The sequence below is a fragment of the Podarcis gaigeae genome (genome assembly GCF_964106915.1).
Source record: "Podarcis gaigeae genome assembly, chromosome: 18".
NCBI lineage: Eukaryota > Metazoa > Chordata > Lepidosauria > Squamata > Lacertidae > Podarcis > Podarcis gaigeae.
Genome location: NC_139696.1, coordinates 1,490,215 through 1,511,092, shown reverse-complemented (window position 1 = coordinate 1,511,092; position 20,878 = coordinate 1,490,215). Strand labels below are relative to the sequence as shown.

Genomic DNA, 20,878 nt, shown 5'->3' with positions numbered 1-20,878 from the left:
AACCTACAAACGTGGTCTGATCATCACAATTACTTTTCAAATAGTCTGTAAATTTAGGCCAGTCTTCTGTGAATTTCTGGTCCCGCAGATTTCGAATCCTTCCTGTTAATTCTGCATAGTCCATTAATTTCATCCTCCATTCTTCTTTCGTCGGTAATTCTTCTTGTTTCCATTTTTTGTGCCAATAATATTCTTGCTGCTGTTGTTGCGTACTAAAACAACTTACATTCATTTCTGTTTATATCACTTGAAATTCCATGTGCCAATTAATGACTTTCCGTCCAACTTAGCAGCGGCTCGCGAAAGCCCCGCACATCCTCCATTTTCGACGTAAACGGGCAAATCCCTTTTGGTGTTTAGATTCAAAGCCAGCTGGAAAAAGCTCTCTCTGCGAACGTCAAGTTTCATTCAAGTTCGCTGCCATAGAAGCAGAAAGCACATTTGTGAAAAACGCAGGAAGAAACGGCGTTGGCCCAAGACAGGGGTAAACCCGAGGACTCAAACAGAAGAAGATTTAAACTATTTGTTTGGTTTTGAGCAGCTCTTAATATTTAGCACGGATGTGATTCCTAAAGTCCTTCCTTGATATGTGTAGCTGAATGCAAAAGAAGCTAATAACCTCATCTGCACAATGTGTTTAAAATCAGAGTTATGCCCAGGGTCGGATTTCGGTTTGATGAGGCCCTCAGCTCCTGAAGGTAATGGGGCCCTTTATATGTCCAGCTGTCCTTTGTCCACAACAAATGGCCGCTGTTTTTTTGTGTTGAATATATGCTATATGGTCATTGATAGATCTAATAGGTATCTCAAGCTATAATGGATCATTTCCCAATAATCTTTTACCCCTTTCTGTCTCATCTCTTGGCCTTGTCTGTGTTTACAGCGGGAAATATTCACAAAATATTCTTTCCACAAGGGCCAACATTGATGCCGAAATCCAGCATCGCCTGAGCTCTGTGAGTTTGGCTTTCTCCTGATTGAAGTGCAGAGTGTTTGAGGACCGGGACATTCGCAGGGAAACCCAAATGCTTGTTTACAAAGCTATTGCACTACCAACCTTACTGTATGCTTGTGAAACATGAGCCACTTATAAACCCCATCTCCAACTCCTTGAAAGATTCCATCAACGGTGTCTCCAAAAATTTTTACTCATCACTTGGGTAGACAGGTGAACTAATACCAGTGTACTAGAAGAAGCAAAGATCACCAGTGTCGAAGCAATGATTCTTCAACATCAACTTCGTTGGACTGGTCATGTTGTGTGGATGCATGATGATCGTCTTCCAAAGTAACTCCTCTATTCCGAACTTAAAAATGGAAAGCGTAATGCTGGTGGTCAACAAAAGAGGTTCAAAGACTCTCTCAAGGCAAATCTTTAAAAATGGAGTATAAGCACCAACAACTGGGAAACACTGGCCTGCGAGCGCTCCAGTTGGAGAACAGCCTTGACCAAAGGTGTCGTGGGCTTTGGAGACACTCGAACTCAGGACGCGAGGGAGAAAGGTGCTAAGAGGAAGGCGTGCTTGACAAACCCTCACCGGGATCAACTCCCGCCCGGAAACCTATGTCTCCACTGTGGAAGGATGTGTGGATCCAGAATTGGCCTCCACAGTCCCTTACGGACTCTCTGTTAAAACACGTGTTCATGGAAGTCAATTTTACTCGGCTATGAGGGGTCGCCAGAGGAGAAACATAACAAAGCACTGAATCATTCTCAGCCAACGCAGCTTTCTGCCTAAACACCGTGAAGAAGGAGGCGTGTTTGCTGCTTCCAGTTGCTTGAAAAACACTTCAACTTTTGTCTCGGGTGCACACTGACCCGAAGGGAAGAGAGGGCATGCGAGACCAGCACTTATGCAGAGTGCTAAGTGGCAAAACGCAGCCAGAATTGACTCCCTCGCTCGCTCCCAAAGTGGTTGGAAATTGGAGCATCATCGCGTGAAGGTCTTTGTTCCCAGAAAACGAAAACACTCCATAATTTATTTCGCCGCTGCCAGGAAAAAAAGCTTAGCACCTGTGCTCCAAAGGTGCCAATTTTAGTTCGTATCTCTGTTTTCCATTCCTCGCCCCCCAACCTTTAAATCTCCACGTTTGCACAAAGACGATGTCCTTGTGAAAACTCGGGAACGTTTAGGCTGTGGCTTCTCCTTGCTTTTAAATCAGGGGGTGGAAAGGGTGCTTTAGCTGAGTTTCCCGCATTACGAGACAGGAGACAATGTGCACCCTCCAATTTCTGTTGCAGATTGCCTCTTACTGACCGTCTTTGGCTAAGCGCCTGGGCAATTCCTAAAGTATGGGTAGGCAAACTAAGGCCCGGGGGCCGGATCCGGCCCAGTCGCCTTCTCAATCCGGCCTGCGGACGGTCCGGGAAACAGCGTGTTTTTACATGAGTACAATGTGTCCTTTTATTTAAAATGCATCTCTGGGTTATTTGTGGGGCCTGCCTGGTGTTTTTACATTAATAGAATGCGTGCTTTTATTTAAAATGCATCTCTGGGTTATTTGTGGGGCATAGGAATTCATTCATTTCTTTTTTTACAAAATACAGTCCGGCCCCCCACAAGGTCTGAGGGACAGTGGACCGGCCCGCTGCTGAAAAACTCTGCTGACCCTGTATCTAAAGTCTTTCTCGCACACACCTTTGCATTGAGGAATCCAGCAAATGGAAAAACGAGGAAGAAGAGATGGAAAAGTTAGAGGAAGAGAAGGTACCTTTTATGAGCTCTCCGTAGGGCTGCCTTGGAAGGTGACCCGGAAACTGCAACTAATCCAGAATGCGGCAGCCAGACTGGGGACTGGGAGGGGAGACCATATAACACTGGTCTTGAAAGACCTACATTGGCTTCCAGGACGTTCCCAAGCACAATTCAAAGTGTTGGGGCTGACTTTGAAAGCCCTAAACGGCCCAGTATCCCTGAAGGAGCGTCTCCACCCGACACCGGGGTACCTCTCCTGAGGGCCTTCTGGCGGTCCCCTCCCTGCGAGAAGTGAGGTTACAGGGAACGAGGCAGAGGGTCTTCTCGGTGGTGGCACCCTCTCCCATCAGATGTCAAGGAAATAAACAGTCAGACTATATAGTAATTGATGGACCTAATAGGTATCTCAAGCCATTTGCCCATAACAAAATATGCAGTGTATCTAAGTCATTGCTCAACCGAAATACAATTAAGAAATATATTAATAGGTAAAGGGACCCCTGGCCATTAGGTCCAGTCGTGGACGACTCTGGGGTTGCGGCGCTCATCTCGCTTTATTGGCCGAGGGAGCCGGCGTACAGCTTCCGGGTCATGTGGCCAGCAGGACTAAGCCGCTTCTGGCGAACCAGAGCAGCGCACGGAAACGCCGTTTACCTTCCCGCCGGAGCGGTACCTATTTATCTACTTGCACTTTGACGTGCTTTCAAACTGCTAGGTGGCCAGGAGCAGGGACCGAGCAATGGGAGCTCACCCCGTCATTGCGGGGATTCGAACCCCCGACCTTCTTATCGGTAAGTCCTAGGCTCTGTGGTTTAACACACAGTGAAATACAATTAAGAAGTATATTCATAGTGAAATAATTATTACGCTCCAACTTTAAATGAGCACGGGCCCAATTCTCCAATCTGTTAAGGTCATCTCAAATCCCATTTCTGCCTTCTGCGGCATTTGTTCCCCATCCCAGTTTGGTGTCATCTGCAAACTGGGAGGCATCGTTGATGGCTGAGTGGGGTCGGGGTCCTTTGCAGAGCAAGGGCCGCACGCCTTTGTTCCCAACTTCCAGAGGGCCAGTAAACCAAGTTTGATTTCACCTCCTCCTCCTGAGAAAGCTACACTCACCCTTTCTGCCTCCCAACTCTCACTGTTCCCAAGCTCCTGAAAACCAGCAGTGACGAAAATGCAGAAATCCACCACCTCACCTGTTGGATTTCTGTCTGCGGCTTGGAAATACAGCTTCCCAACAAGTCCCCTTTCTGCACTTAAGAAAAGCAATACTGCAACACCGCTCTTAAAAGCATGATTTTTTTATTATTATTTACACGAAAAACATCTTACACCGAAGGACGTTTTGTTCTTCTGGAAAATGCAAAGTTGGTTTGTACATTCGGCAGAAGGAAGGTCTCTGCGCTGTTGTAGTGCAAGGAAAGTGTGTATTGGGGGGCGTGTTTTGTGTTCAAATGCCCCCCCAAAAAAATTCTTCTTGCACGTGGAAAATTAGAAAGGTTGGGCAGTGGTTTCCTTGGCAGATTAGATTTCTGCAGGAAGGGAGTTTTCCCCCAAATAGTGGGAGCTTGCAAACTTGCAAACAACCCCCCCAAGTATATTTCAGGGGGAAATGTGTTTCCTCTGACTTAGGGACAAGTTAACTTGGCTGCCACCTGCAAAATCCCACTGTTTTGACACCCTCGTGGCAACACGAGAGGAAGAAGAGGAGACACTTTCAAAAAAACACACACCCAGAAATTGTGGCATCTTCTGGGAAAAAGTCTGAAAAATCACAATTAATGCAACAACTCTCAATAAGAACATTCGCAAAGGGACATTGCGGATAATCATAAAACCACACACACACACAAGCAAAAACTCAACTTTGGTATATTTTTCTGAGCATGCAACGATCAAAATAAAAATCCACATGTGATCAGTAGCCGGGGGGGGGGGGGGAAGGACAATAATTTAACTGATTTAGAAGATCCTCTATTTCCCGATGATTCCTAGTTGGAAGGGCCCCTCAAAGGTCATCCAGGCCAACCCCGTGCAATGCAGGAATCTTGGCTCATATCTTTATTGATCGCCAGGGACTGAAACCTAGGCTCCCCAAGGTTAGAAATCGACCCCCTGTACAGACAGGAATTCAAACTAGCATGTGAAGGGCAGACCAGTGTATCAGACAGAGGTACAGCGGGAAGCCTCCTCCAGGTTTGCCCTTTTTAAAGGATCCAAGTCATCCTGCCTGCATTATTTTATTATTATTATTAAATTATTCAATTAATGATGACCCTTGGGGCCGATATCCTGGAAGGAGGTTCCCTGTCGCCCCCCTGCTTGTATTATTTTATTTATTCAATTAATGATGACCCTTGGGGCTGATATCCTGGGAGGAGGTTCCCTGTCGTCCCCCTGCCTGAATTACTTTTATTTTATTGATTTATTCAATTAATGACAACCCTGCGGCCTGATATCCCAGGAGGAGGTTCCCTGTCGCCCCCCTGCCTGTATTATTATTTTTATTTTATTAATTTATTCAATTAATGGTGACCCTCAGGGTCGCTTCCAACTCTATAATTCTACAATTCTAACAACCTAAAGACCACAGGTTTCCCTGCCCTGCCCTACGGAGGGAAAGGAATCCGTTCCCGAGGAACAGGCTCGGCTAAATTCCTTTTTGAGGTTTAGTAACTTGCGTAGACTTCTTTGGAACCGACGGCGATACACGTTTCAATTTAATTTAATATTTTAAAAAACTTGCTTTATGGCACGACAGAGCAATTTGGGGAAAACCAAACGAATGAAAGAACCAGCGGCAAAGAAGACGGGATAATTATTATTATTTTTTGCCAGGGTCATTTCACCAGTAGATAGCAATTTGGGGGAAACCGAAAACAAAATCTGAATCCATTGGCCATAAAACGTACGGACACAAACCTATTATCTTTAAAAATACACTATATTACATTTTACAAAACGCGGGCTGGCTTCTGACAACTTGGGAGGTGGTTGGCAAAAAAAAGGGGGGAGCCTGCAATGGTCATTCATACATTTAGAAAATGAGGCAGTTCGGCTGAGAACGGATGGCTGCTGTGTTTTTTTTTGGGGGGGGTGTAGTTTCGCTACAGACACGATCCAACCCGACCCCCCAAATTCAGAGAAATTCGGATTACGAATCGAAGCACCGTTAAGGCCCGTTAGAAGAGTTTTTCCTCCTTTTGCAGGGGGCACCCCAATTTCCAAGAGGCGTTGTCCCCCCCCCCGCCATCCCATAATAAAAGAGTGTTGTGACAGAAACAAACAAAGCCCATTGAAACTAAGAGAGAGAACCTCCAGCCCCAAGAGCAGTCTACCTCTGCCCAGTAGCCAGATCAGATTGGTGGCTGTTTCCCCTGCGAGGCGGACCCGATCCTCTGCCAAACTTGAAAAAAAGGGTCTTGCACACACCCCAAAATTTATTCAGAATTCAAGGCGCTTGTGGGAAAACCCAAATTTTGCCGCTTTAAAATCGAGCCGAGCCGAAGCTGAAGCCAGCCGTTATAACACCAGTTATCTAACATTTGCTTTCCGAAAACCAGGGATATATATATAAATAGATAATTGTCTCCAGGAGGTCAGAACGGCAACTGCAATGGCGACAGATAGGAGAGGCGTTGCAGTTCTTTCCAGAAAGTTCGCGGGAGAGGGGAAAGCTTTTCCCGAAAAAGCAGAAAGCGAAGGATTTCCCTTTTTCCGTATTGCAAAAACACAAAATAAAAGAACGACTGTGTCAAACAGGGTCAAAGAAATCACCCCTTTTCAAATGCTCCAAATTTGAGATGCGATACTTTTGTCGCATACAAGGGAGTTGTAGCCCACTCGCACTGAGCCATTTATAAATCCTGTTGTTTTTTTCAAAGAAGGAGGGACCAATTAAAAATATACGTATTTCTATAAATTGCTTGCAGACTAAATTACGGGCGGCGTTTAAAAATCAAAGGATTGTTTTAAAAATTAAGCGGGCCTGGGCAACTGAGTCGAACGACGCAACACAACCCTATTTTTGGGGTGCACGGCCTTAAAAAAGGGATGAGTTTTCACCCAGGCCCCCCACAAACTTTGTGGTCTCCCCCTCCCATCAGCTTCGTTAACTGCGAACGCCAAAATACAGCAACCCCCCTCAAAACTGGTGCCAAAGTTTTGCGGTCCTTTTTTCGCGGAGAAGAAACACCCCGCGTTTTGCGGCGCCCCAAAAAACAGAGCGATAGATAAACCCTCAAACCTGGGGGTCACCCCCCTAAAACCCCAATGAGTTGAAGGGTCTATGGCTCCGTTTTGGGGGGGCTGCAAAATGTGGGGCGTTTTCGCTGCAAAACGTTTGCTCGGCTACGATTGGGAGCGAATCGGAAGACATTGGGTTCGGGGGTGACCCCGTGACACCCCCTTGCCCGGTTCGAGGGTCTATGGCTGTTTGTGGGGTGCGGCAAAAAGGGGGGTTCTCTGCATTAAAAACCCACAAAAACCGACTGCAAAACTTTTGCACCAGTTTCGAGGGGGTTCCCGTTTTTGGGGTTCGCCGTTAACAAAGCTCAGCATGGACGGGGGGTGATGGAGGTGGGGGGCTCCCCACATCCAAGACTTCCCAGGCAGAATCGGGGCCTCCAAAATGGGCCAGGGGGCTCCTACTCTGAGGGAGGGGCCGGTAACAAAAGTAGCGTCTGGCCTGCATCTTTTGGGTACCCGAGATGGGAGGCGGTTGCTAGGCAACCACAGACAACATCCCTAGCCGAGTCCCTTCCTGCTAAAACTCATTTGCCTTTAAATACTTTTTTAAAAAGTCAACGGAAGCAGAAATTTCGAAGGGGGTGGGGTGGGGCGGACCCCCGGAAGACGACCCGGAACCGCCATCAGCTCATTTGCTCCAGGTAAGTCGAAAGAAGCGGATTCGGAGGCAGGAAGATGGTGTGTTTGTTGCTCACTTTCATCTGTCGTTTTCCTTCGTAGTCAGAACCTAAGACGGATGATATAATCATCATCATAATAATAAAAATACCAATAACAAACTTAGTTGGTCTCTAAGGTGCTACTGGAAGGAATTTTTTGTCTGCTTGTTTGGTAATAATAATGATGATGATAATAATTTTGGTTTATTTAAACACCTTGAAAAACAGAAGAACGAGGTGTTCTTATCCAAAAGGAAACAAGGAAATACAGCGGTAGCTTGGTTCCCAGACGCCGCAAACCCAGAAGTGAGTGTTCTGGTTTTCAAACGTTTTTCGTAAGCCAAACGTCCGACGCGGCTGTCGGCTATTGTTTCCGGGGCGCCTGCGCCAATCAGAAGCCGCTCCTCGGTTTCTGAACATTTCAGAGGTCAAATGGACTTCCAGAACTGGTTAAGTTTGGCGCTTTTGTTTTTGCTCTTTATTTTGCGTTTTTGTTTCTGAGGCTTTTCCAGGTTCATTTGTTTTTGTGACTGTGTGGAACCCAGTTCAGCTACTGATTGATTGTGTGACTGTGGAAATGAATAAAAAACCCCCATCCAAACAATGACTATGATCAGTGCAGGTGAGAAAAAACACTAATTTTAATTTTTATCATCTACAATACTGCCTTATTTATTTTATAGTACAGCACATTGATTCTTGCTTTCGTTTTGTGGCTCAATGGTCTCGGTAGATGCTAAAATTCATGTTAAATCGCTGTTTTAGGGGCTGTTTTTAAGAGTCTGGAACGGATTAATCCGCTTTGCATGACTTTCTATGGGAAAGCGCTGCCTTGGTTTTGGAACGCTTTGGTTTTGGAACGGACTTCTGGAACGGATTAAGTTTGAGAACCAAGGGACCACAGTAGAATGAAAACCTTAGGAGATATTTGGGGGGGGGGGGCGAGTTGGGCGGGGGAAGAAGGGCTTCCCAATTGCCATTTTTTAAATAAAAAAAGTTATTTTCTACTTATCATCCAGCCACCGAGGCCGGAAGGGAAGGCAAAGGCGGATCAGAAGGGCTTCGCCCTCTCTGCAAGGGAGAGATAGCCCCGTTCGACACGGGCAAGCAAGTTTCCTCCCAAAATAAATACGAAATAATATCAGAAAGGAGCCCTTACTGGCAGAAGCGAGGTCCATGTATTGGCAGACGGCGTGAAGGAGAAGCCGTTCGAAGCTGCAAGAAAAGAGATTGAAAAAACACGTTTTTATCCCTTTCTGCAAGTTCTTTCCTTAGGTTCAATTCACAATTCTGGTTCCCCATTCTTCCCTTATGTTCCCAATTCTTTGCTTAGGTTCAATTCACAATTCTGGTTCCCAATTCTTTCCTTATGTTCCCAATTCTTTCCTTCGGTTCAATTCACAATTCTGGTTCCCCATTCTTCCCTTATGTTCCCAATTCTTTCTTAGGTTCAATTCACAATTCTGGTTCCTCATTCTTCCCTTATGTTCCCAATTCTTTGCTTAGGTTCAATTCACAATTCTGGTTCCCCATTCTTCCCTTATGTTCCCAATTCTTTCTTAGGTTCAATTCACAATCCTGGTTCCCAATTCTTTCCTTATGTTCCCAATTCTTTCCTTACATTCAATTCACAATTCTGGTTCCCCATTCTTTCCTTAGGTTCCCAGTTCTTTCCTTACGTTCAATTCCCGTTACGTCGATTTGCCCCTACGTTTACAAATCGATATTATATATACCTTCGCGGAACGGAAGAATTTGCAGCATCACCCCCCCCCCCCGCCTGTTTTAAACCATTACTTATTTCTATATTGACTTCTCTTTCTTATCATCTTGCGTTGTGCAACTCCCCCCCCCCCCCGGAAATTAACTTCCTACTCTCCATCCTATGTAATAATAATAATATTTTTTTATTTATATCCTGCCCTTCCCGGTTCAGAAAACCAGGCTCGCAACTAATCTAAAACACTTAATTGTGATACAACAAAAAACAGCATAAAATACAGCATAAAGCATGAATAACAATAAATTCAGAATTCAAAAATCAGTTTAGGGGGAAAACCCATTCAATAAACAATAGCTGGCTGGCTAAATTAGTCCCATTTGGGCCAGCGAGGAGACCGGGGAGAATTAGCTGTGGGATCCCAGAGCGGGAAATCTTCATAAAAAGGGAAGGAAGGGGAATAAGAGATCAGGCTAAGTTCCAATTGAAAGCCAGGAAATAATTAATAATAATAATAATAATAATAATAATAATAATAATAATAATAATAATAATAAATTTTATTTATATCCCGCCTCCCCAGCCGAAGCCGGGCTCAGGGCGGCTAACAACAATAAAATAATACAACAGGAAATTATTAATAGGAAATTAACTTCCTATTTTCCATCCTTTATAGATCCTTTACTCTGGATACGTCCGGTTCCCATTTCCCAACAGCCGTTGGCTTTATCAGTACGGAAAAACCCCAAAAAACCACGTTGTGCATCGCCTTCTGTACTACAATTCCCATCCGGCCGCGGCGCCCGGCGCAAGAACCGTTTGGTCACCTGTTGTCCATCATTGCCGTGTAGACGGAACAGGGGCTGTTCGAGAAAAAGGCCAATAGCTCATCTTCGAAGCACTCCAGGGTCCCCTGCGGGGGAAAATAGAAGCAGCGGCAAATAACAACAGAGGAATTTTATTATTTGTACCCCGCGCCCAGGCAAAGCTGCCACAGCAAAGGTTCCCAGGCGCCGGTTTCTTCTTCGGTCCTGCGTTTGAAACATACCATGGGGATACGGCTCCGCTTCAGCGTGGTCCTCAGGCGCCGGCTGATGCGCTGGAAACACTCCTGCGGAGTGTAAGTGGCGTGTTCTGCAACGGAAAGAGGAGGAAAACAGGTTGTGAGGTTTCTGCATCGCACGGGGTTGGGATGGATGACCCTGCGGTGTCCCTTCCACCTCTGCACTTTTGACGGTTCTAAGGGGAAGAACAGGGGCCAAGAGCTTCTACCTTGTTTAGCTTATACTTAAATTTGGCACTGCCAGGAAGGGTAGGGAGCCTCCTCCCTGAACAGGGAACGTTGCTCCTGAACAAGGAACGTTCGAGGGTAGACTGCTCTTGCAGATGGAGGTTCGGCTGAAAGCAGAAATCTCTCTAACTCCCTTCAAGAGCAAAGATGTTCTGGAAACTTGAGTTGGGAAGACAGATCCCCACTTGACTGGAAGGAAGGAAGGAAGGAAGGAAGGAAGGAAGGAAGGAGAGAGAGAGAAGGAAGGAAGGAAGGAAGGAAGGAAGGAAGGAAGGAAGGAAAAAGAAACTGAGAGAGAAGGAAGGAGAGAGAGAGAAAGAGAGAGAGAGTGAAGGAAGGAAGGGAGAGAGAGAGAAGGAAGGAAGGAAAAAGAAACTGAGAGGAGAGAGAAGGAAGGAAGGAAGGAAGGAGAGAGAGAGAGAAAGAGAGAGAGAAGGAAGGAAGGATTAGAGAGAGAGGAAAAAGAGAGAAAGAGAGAAGGAAGGAAGGAAGGAAGGAAGGAAGGGAGGGAGGGAGGGAGGGAGGAAGACAGAGAAAAAGAGAGAGATAAGGAAGGAAGGAAGGAAGAAAGGAAGGAAGGAAGGAAGGAAGGAAGGAAGGAAGGAAGGAAGGAAGGGGAAGGAAGAGAGAGAGAGAAGGAAGGGGTTTTTTTCCCCCAGAAATGCAAAACATCCCTGCAAGGCAGTCCAGGCCAAACCCTTCATACCTTTCCACTTGACATCTGCTTTTTCGGCCAGTTTGCTCTTCTGCTTCTTCGCCGCCTCCTCTTCCAGGTACAAGAGGACTCGCTCTTGTTCCTCGCCGGAGCGGTTCATGAAGTCGTTCCAAATCTTAGCCGAGACACACACACAAAAATGAGAGAAGCCCATTAACGCACAACCCTCTCAGCCCATCCTGAGTCAAAAACCCAGCGACTGGAGCGGGAAAAAGAGCTGCGTTTCCCAGGGCCGTTAATTTTATTTTATTTTCCCATCGGAAGATCAATCCACTTTCGAGTTGATTAAGTGGGCGGAAAGCCTGAGAACCCAAAGTGTGGTTTGTGCGGGTTCCGAGTGAAACTTAAGACTCTGAATATCAGGGTTTTGTGGGTTTTATCCAGGGTATGCATAAAAATCCATTATTATTTTTTTATTTAAATCAGATTCTTTTATTTTTTTTAAATGCTTTTGGAGGAAGAATCTTTCTAAACGTAGTTTTCTATTTAAGTTAAAGTCCAAAGGAAATAAGTTTTAAGTTTTAACAAACACAGATACATATGCTGCAATGTTATTGTTTTTGATTTAAATTGGATTTTTGGAACGGACTTCCAAGGTACCGCTGTTTTTAAAACAGGGATTATGTCTTTATTTCAAAATGGGGTTTATGTATTTATTTAGGTTGGAACGAGGTGCAAACTGAAACCAGGAAAACTTTCTGACAGTAGAAGTTGTTCAATTGTGGGTGGTTTTTAAGCAGGGATTGCAATTCTACGATTTAAGTCTTTTTGGCAGTAAGGTAACTCGAAATAATTTTGCATTTAAAAAGACACGAGCGATGAAAACAGCTCACACGATTTGATACATAAGGCGAAACAATTAAAAGATCGCTTTTGTACGCAAAAACGTTTTGAGGTTTTACAGAAACAAGCTGCAGTATGTTAAAAAAAAAGGTCTCATATCGGATACATGTTATTAAAACAACAACAACCCTCGTTTATCTCGCACCGTCACTCCCAACTGGAACCTGAGTTCGAAAGACGAATTCCGGACCCGGGTACGGAAAAAAGGCTTCGGAATTCAGAACGCAGACTCATTCAGATCCCAATTCCTGCATAGGGCTAAAAAGGACAAGCAGGGGCTGCTTCAAAGTCCACAAAGCTTTCAGAATTAAAAACGTGCAAAAGCGGCTGAGGTCTAGCAAGGCTCTCTTTTCATCTGACAGCTCAGGTCCAGCAAAGTTCCTTTCCCACTGCAGCTGAGGTCTTGCAAAATGATTTGCTTTAATATTGCACCAGTTTGACCGAATGAATCAAAACCGAATTTGGGCGAGATGCAATTCCCAGCTACGAAATGCAAATTTGAAATGTTGCTGAATTGTTGATTCGTTTGAATACAGAAAAGATGCAATTTGCAAAATAATAATAATAATAATATTTTATTATTTATACCCTGCCCATCTGGCTGGGCTTCCCCAGCAACTCCGGGCGGCTTCCAAAAAAATATTAAAATACTGGGATACATCAAACATTAAAAGTTTCCCTAAACAGGGCTGCCTTCAGATGTCTTCTAAAAGTCTGGTAGTTGTTGTTCTCTTTGACATCTGGTGGGAGGGCGTTCCACAGGGAGGGCGCCACCACCGAGAAGGCCCTCTGCCTGGTTCCCTGTAACTTGGCTTCTCGCAGGGAGGGAACCGCCAGAAGGCCCTCGGAGCTGGACCTCAGTGTCTGGGCTGAACGATGGGGGTGGAGACGCTCCTTCAGGGATACTGGGCCGTTTAGGGCTTTCAAGGTCAGCACCAACACTTTGAACTGTGCTTGGAAATGTCCTGGGGGCCAATGTAGGTCTTTCAGGACCGCTGTTATGTGGTCTCCACTCCCAGTCCCCAGTCTGGCTGCCGCATTCTGGATTAATTGCAGTTTCCGGGTCACCTTCAAAGGGAGCCCCACGTAGAGCACATTGCAGTAGTCCAAGCGAGAGATAACCAGAGCATGCGCCACTCTGGCAAGACAGTCTGCGGGCAGGGAGGGTCTCATCCTGCGTACCAGATGGAGCTGCCCTGGACACAGAACTGACCTGCGCCTCCATGGACAGCTGTGAGTCCAAAATGACCCCCAGGCTGCACACCTGGTCCTTCAGGGGCCCAGTCACTCACCCCATTCAGGACCAGGGAGTCTTCCACACCTGCCCGCCTCCTGTTCCCCCAAAACAGTCCTTCTGTCTTGAGCTGAGCTGTGCCTCTCAAGGAAGAGAGCTGGAATTTAACCAAAAGATACCACAACGCGTACCTTGACGTACGTCTCGTTGTTGCAGGCTTCGGTGAAGATGCTTGGATTGGCCGGGTGGACGATCTCCCCGTCTTCCCCTGTGCATTCGTCTTGCTCCAAAAGAGTCATCAGATAACGTGCTGCAGGGGAAAAACAGAATTCACGATACACCTCTGCAGGTTAGCAATGGGTCTAAACTACCGTACAAAGCCGAAATCTGCATATATTGGTCCTCCCACTTTTGCAGCAAGCCCCGCCCCCATTAGCCGGTGCTCCGCCCCCAGAACAGAATTTGCCCCCCCGGCCAGAAGACACTTCCCCTATCATGATGCAACACGGCTCAGTCAGCAGAATCACAGAATTGCAGAGGGCCTGTGCAATGCAGGAATCGAACCTGCAACCTTGAGATTAGGAGTCTCGGACTCAAGTGATTGCAGCGGTCTGGGGCTTTTTAGCTTAGGGGAACTGCGAGGAGAGAAGGGGCTCCCCCTTGGGGGTCCTCTAGCCCAACCCCGTGCAATGCAAGAATCTTTCGCCCAAGGTGAACCTCGAACTCGCAACCTGAGTCTCAGGCTCAAGCGATTGCAGCGGTCTGGGGCTTTTTAGCTCAAGGGAGACTCGAACGCGCGACCGGGTGTTTATAAGAGCCTCGCGTTCTACGGACTGAGCTCTCCCCGGCTCAGAGCAGCTCGGTCCAGGGTCCGAGCCCCGCGGGTTGGACTAGATGACCCCCGGGTCCCTCGCGACTCTTCTGCGATCCCACCGGGCAGAGAGAGGCGCCCCCAACCCGGAACTCAACTGTTCTCGAGGCGCTGCAGGCTCTTGCGCCCTTTGGCCCGGGGGATGAGATCCGAGTTGCGTACGGCTTGGTTGATGTAGTACTGCTTTCGCTTCGCCGGGGAAAACCTCTTGGCGGTGGGGCTGGCCAACGGCGGGAGACAATCTTCGATCCTTCTGCAAAAAGGGGAAGCGAAGCGTTTTTAAAAATTGGCAGGCTCTCTGCAGCCGTGACCCACATAAAATAAAAGAGCCCCCCAAATTCAAGAGACCTGCATCAATCCATTTTTATCAATGCAAAGAGCAGAAATAATCCGATTTATTGCAAACAAGCGTCGTATTCCAGGAGCGAGCGCCGTTCCACCTTGCCAAAAGCAAGGGTGATTCAGCCTTTTTTATTTATCCCCCCCCCCCATAATATTTATTAAGTTTCCTACAAATACCACACATACAATATAATCAATGAAACAAAAAGGAAAAGGAAATAAGACAAATATAGCAAACGATAACCAAAAATACAACCACAAACATATAGACAATAAAAATTAATTAATCAATTAAAAATCCAACTTCTTAAATATATTACTTGACTTCCTCTAATCTCTTCCACCTGAATTTCCCTGTAACTGAATGCAGCAGTTTTCCAATATCATTAATCAAAAATAAAATATTCCAATGATAATCAAATTTCTTAACATTCTATTTCTCATTTATTTATTTAATCCTAATTTAATCCTAGGCCTATTTGGTGCTTTCAAGTAACTACTAATCTTTAATGTTACAATATTTATTCAAATATTCTTTAAATTTCTTCCAGTCTTCTTGATATTCCTCCTTTTTCTGGTTGCGGATTCTCCCCGTGAGTTCAGCCAGCTCCATAAAGTCCATCATCTTCATCTGCCATTCTTCCACAATTGGTAGTTCTTGTGCTTTCCATTTTTTGGCTATTAAAATTCATGCAGCGGTTGTGACATACAAAAATACCTTTACATCTTTCTTGGGCAGTTCAGAACCTAATATTCCAAGGAGAATGGCCTCTGGTTTCTTTATAAATGTATATTTCATCATTTTTAAAAATTCATTATAAATCTTTTCCCAGAAGTCTTTCACCTTGGGACAGGTCCACCACACATGATAAAAAGTACCTTCCTTTCCTTTACATTTCCAACATGCATTTTTAAAATTGTATTTTAACTTGTATTTTAAATTGGTTTTTTTTCTTTTTCTTTTTTCTTTTCTTCTTTTCTTCCCCTATTATGTTTTTACTGTGATTTTATTGGTGTTATCTGCCCTGAGCCCGGCTCTGGCCGGGGAGGGCGGGGTATAAATTTTTTTTATTATTATTATTATTAATTATCACAGTTATGGTAAATCTTGGCTAGTTTAACAGGGGTCAAGTTGATTCAGCCTTTTTTAGGAATGCAAACAAACAACTTTGCAAATAAGAAGCGCAACCAGTTTGACTACCGGCCTGAAGCAGGAACTTTGTCAAAGGAAAGGGCAGTCGTACCCAGCCTTGCGGACGCTTCGAGCTGAAATTTGGGGTCCCTTCCAACTCTGCAATTCTATGAATAAAGATCAGGTTTGCAAAATTTATGGCTTTTGCTGCGGTTCGCTAGATGCTGTAAAGCGAGGAGAAAGAGATGCTCTCCTCCAAAACTGGCATTTGCAGGTATTTTTAATACCTGCAGTTGATGTCATTCAAGGAAGTTTATTCAGAGATGAGTAAGCGAGGCAAATCATGTTTTCCTCCGTCGTGTATTTGTGTTTGTGTTTGTGTTGCCTAACAACCCAAATCATCTCTGGTGAAACCATGGCAAAAGGCTGCCTAAAATGTACTGTCTTGCCGGTGGAAGTACCCGCCACAAGAGACAGTTTCAGTACCTTTTAGGCTGGGCAATGAGGAAGGGCTGCTTCTGCCAAGATGAACCTCCAGCTCCGAGGCGCCTTCGAAATGTCAGCTAAGCCAAACCGGCTGGATGTGCGTGTGTTTGCACGGTGCGTCCCGCGCACCAAGCTCACGGTCTCCCCAGGGGTTGTTGTTGTTGTTGCTGCGTCGTTTAGTCATGTCCGCCTCTTTGTGACCCCCTGGACCAGAGCACACCAGGCCCTCCTGGATCTTCTTGCAGTCCATGGGACTCTCAAGAGTCTCCTCCAGCACCAGAATTCAAAAGCATCCATTCTTTGGCAATCAGCCTTCTTGATGGTCCAGCTCTCACTTCCATACATCACTACTGGGAAAACCAGAGCTTGAACTATACGGACCTTTGTTGGCAAGGTGATGTCTCTGCTTTTTAAGATGCTGTCTGGGTTTGTCATTGCTTTCCTCCCAAGAAGCAGGCGTCTTTTAATTTCGTGGCTGCTGTCACCCTCTGCAGTGATCATGGAGCCCAAGAAAGTCAAATCTCTCCCTGCCTCCATTTCTTCCCCTTTTATTTGCCAGGAGGTGATGGGGTACCCTTCTCCAAATCAGGAACCCCCAAACGGAGTCTGATCTGGCGAGCTCTCCGCACCCCGATTTCCTGAGTTGTGCCTCCGCAATGGAACCTCCAGTTACAGGAGAAGTCTATCTTAGGGGATGGATCAACTTGCTTGCTCCCGGAAGGAAACAGCTGTTGCATTGCCTGTTTGCTTGCAAGCTTCTTGCAAAGGTTGCTGAACCCACCCTGCTTTTATTGTTTTAAAGAAATCAATTGAAATCTCCCTTTTTCCCAAATAAGAGCCACAGATATTCAGTGGCAAGGCTGCCCCCCCTTACTCACCCATAGGGCTGGCTTAGGGGGGCTCCCGGTTGCTCCTGGTGGCCGCCTCCTCTTGCACCGCCAGGATCTGTCCCCTTCAGCACCACCATGGCTCGCCCGGATTGCAACCCCAAGCCAGCAAGATCCTGAGGTCTGGGACCCGGATACCACCCCAGGTTTTTGCAAAGGCACCCGGCCCGCCGCCTCCCCGGCTGCACCGCCCTAGGAAGACGCGTCAGCTCCGGGGGGAGGAGGGGAGGAAAGGGCTGGAGGAAGAGGCGGCGCTACGGGCCGAGCAAAGCTGATGCAACGGGTACCGCGTTTGCAAGATGCAGTTTGCTCCGGGCTTTGCAGGGCGCGGCGCTGCGCGGGATGTGTTTGCGTGGCGTTGCATGGCATTGCAGCGCTGGAGAGTTTTGCAGTTGCATTGCACGGAGTGTGTGTTTGCATTGAACGGAGTGTGTGTGTGCCTTGCACGGAGTGTGTGTTTGCATTGCAAGGAGTGTGTGTGTGCCTTGCATGGCGTGTGTAGTTGCATTGCACAGTGTGTGTGCCTTGCACCGAGTGTGTGTGCCTTGCACCAAGTGTGCGTTTGCATTGCACAGTGTGCATTGCACTGATTATGTGTGCATTGCACGGACTGTATGGTTGCATTGCACGGAGTGTGTGTTTGCAGTGCAATGCAAAGGGATTTTTTGGCATTCCACTGCAACGGTACGTGTGCTTGTGCGCTGGACATCACTGCAATAGATCTGCAATTGTGGCCGCTGCGAGGACCTCCAGATGTTGCTGTCCTCCTACCTCCCAATCCCCAGCCCCTTAGCCAGCAGGCCCAATGGTCAGGGACGAGGAGAGTTATAATTCAGCTCTGTCGTTGGGTCTCCCTGCCAGCAGCATGCACAGAGATCAGGGCTGGATGGGAGTCCAGCAACCTCTGCAAAACCCCGGCTTCCCCATCCCTTGCGCCACCTGCAAAGCAAACTCCTTGTTGCTCCTCTGCATGAGTCCCTGCTCTGTCTTGCATTAGGATTGACAGCCCCAGACGTTGCAGGACTCCAGGGACTCCTCTCAGCTCCAGCCAATGGGCGTTCACATGGGAGAGGGGCGTCGCCTGACGACAGCACCCCTCATTTGCATACTGCCTTCCCCACAATTCAATGCGGTTGGACACCATTAGGAATGTACCATACTAAACATATGCGTTGGAAATAAAGCACCAAGTTATCTTTCGGAAGCGAGAAGAAGATTTTAAAATAATAAAATGAGCAAAGACTTGGTAAATAAATAAATAAATAAAAATGGCAATTCACTTTAGCTCACCATAACGGCTAAGTCCTCTGTAAGGAAGCCTTTAAATATGAGCTGGAGTAGATGTGCATTTGTGCTCGCTTCGGCAGCACATATACTAAAATTGGAACGATACAGAGAAGATTAGCATGGCCCCTGCGCAAGGATGACACGCAAATTCGTGAAGCGTTCCATATTTTGCTGCATCCCTGCATTACTTTTCTTGCACAGCATCCTCAGGCCCAAGCCACGCCTCTTTTGCCTCCCCTCACCCTTCACTTTGCAAACTCCACATTAGTTGCAACCCCTTTGGCGTCCCTCTTTACCCCCAACCACCCCCCAAAAAACCCTCTTTCCAAAAATGCCAGCTGATTGCAACGTGGCTATTGCACCCGAATAATGATATATTAATGCATGCATGCAGCAATTGATGCAATAATATGCATGCATATTCAAGGCCAGCAAAACAGACCGTGCTGTTATTTATTATTTCCGCCTCCTTTTTTTGCCTTTTGTCTCTCCTCCAGTTTGCAAATCCCACACCGCTCCCCCCAAAACAGAACATTGTAATGGGTCGTGCATGCTCCTATCTTTGCTTTCCAGCAATGCAGAACCATGTAATCTGGGCGCAAGCTCAGAGGAGAGCTGTGGAAACCTCCGGAGGTGTTTTTTTTTGGCATGCTCTCCAACTCACCCTCCAGTTTGCAAACCTCCAAATGATTCACCACCGTTTGCATTTTCATGCATCACCCAAAGGCTCTTTTTAAATACTTGCCATTAGGGTGACAATTGCGGCTTGACTATGCATGGGGCTGTATTAAGACCAGCAAAACATAGTATTATTTATGGTTTGAATGCAACGTGCACCCCATAATCTCACCTTTTGGGAAATTAGGAGGCCCCTGGAGGGTTTTGAACAAAGGATGAAGCAATAAATAATAGTATGTTTTGCTGGTCTTAATGCAGCCCCATGCATAGACTGGGCTGGATGAATCCCTAGCCGGAATTAAAATTGCTGGAAGAAATATCAACAGCCTCAGATATGCTGATGACACAACATTGATGGCAGAAAGTGAGAAAGAATTAAAGAACCTTTTAATGAGGGGGAAAGAGGAGAGCGCAAAATATGGTCTGAAGCTCAACATCCAAAAAACGAAGATCATGGCCACTGGTCCCATCACCTCCTGGCAAATAGAAGGGGAAGAAATGGAAGCAGTGAGAGATTTCACTTTCTTGGGCTCCATGATCACTGCAGAGGGTGACAGCAGCCACGAAATTAAAAGACGCCTGCTTCTTGGGAGGAAAGCAATGACAAACCCAGACAGCATCTCAAAAAGCAGAGACATCACCTTGCCAACAAAGGTCCGTCTAGTTATAAAGGGAGATGGGAAAGGTTTCTCTCAATATTTTCTGGTTTTGTATTCTGTATCTAAGAAATCTGTACCTATGCTCTCTATATCTTGTAGCTTGTACCTAAGAAGGATTTTCTCTTTTCTGTACTTTGGATCTAAGTAAGTTTCTAAGCTAATTTGATTTCTGCAAAATATGGTTAGCTAGCAGCTAGCAAGAAATAATCAGACCTGCAAAAGGGGCCCCTCGCTTTCCTATTTTAGGAATGCAAGATAAGAAACACACAAAGAAGACTGTGAGCCAGAAATAACCATCTCGCTTTCTACTTTAGGAATGCAAGATAGCAGAGGAGACAGGACGCTTAGCAAGAATAGGGGCTGTTTAGGGGTTGCTTAGAATATAGATATGCCATTGTATATTAGAGAAACAAGTTGAAAACTTTCCAGCCGATTGGGGAGTTTTTCTTAGTGGGCGTTTGGGAGGAGGGAGGGAGCTTCTTCAAGGTATAAGAATGTATGCAAAGGCGTATTTCGCTGCAGCCAGTTTTCCAGAAGTGATTCGGCTGGCTGTCTCTGTGCACAGATAATAAACTCTTTCCTCCAAAGAAGAATCTTTCCTGGTGCTTTCTTTGCTCTCTCTCCGGATCTGGGGACGCGGGCCAACGATTCCCTGGCATGGACTAGGCTCAGCCTACAGTTAAAGCTCTGGTTTTCCCAGGAGTGATGTATGGAAGTGAGAGCTGGACCATCAAGAAGGCTGATGGCCAAAGAATTGAATTGTGGTGCTGGAGGAGACTCTGGAGAGTCCCATGGACTGCAAGAAGATCCAACCTCTCCATTCGGAAGGAAATCAGCCCTGAGTGCTCACTGGAAGGACAGATCCTGAAGCTGAGGCTCCAAGACTTTGGCCACCTCATGAGAAGAGAAGACTCCCTGGAAAAGACCCTGATGCTGGGAAAGATGGAGGGCGCAAGGAGAAGGGGACGATGGAGGACGAGATGGTGGGACAGTGTTCTCGAAGAGACCAGCATGAGTTTGACCAAACAATGGAAGACAGGAGGGCCTGGCGTGCTCTGGTCCAGGGGGTCACGAAGAGGCGGACACCACTAAACAGCAACAACTGTTTTGCTGATTTTGAATATGCA

At 46.4% G+C, this 20,878-nt stretch overlaps 1 protein-coding gene across 2 annotated transcripts; it reads right to left on the bottom strand.

The window, feature by feature from the left end:
* Positions 1-3,984: 3,984 nt before the first annotated feature.
* Positions 3,985-17,360, bottom strand: R3HDM4 (R3H domain containing 4). Of its 2 annotated transcripts, XR_014559742.1 has the most exons (9): positions 17,119-17,360; positions 14,379-14,533; positions 13,601-13,719; positions 11,324-11,447; positions 10,375-10,460; positions 10,154-10,239; positions 8,766-8,821; positions 7,248-7,674; positions 3,985-6,814 (listed from the first exon to the last, which is right to left on the bottom strand). XR_014559742.1 is itself a non-coding variant. In XM_083720719.1 (8 exons), exons 1-8 carry the CDS (start codon positions 17,205-17,207, stop codon positions 7,571-7,573), a joined length of 819 nt encoding a protein of 272 aa, XP_083576845.1. In that variant the 5' UTR covers positions 17,208-17,346; the 3' UTR covers positions 3,985-7,570. The 2 variants fall into 2 exon arrangements, 1 of the variants encoding a protein (XP_083576845.1); XM_083720719.1 differs by having other exon boundaries at positions 3,985-7,674; positions 17,119-17,346.
* Positions 17,361-20,878: the final 3,518 nt, after the last annotated feature.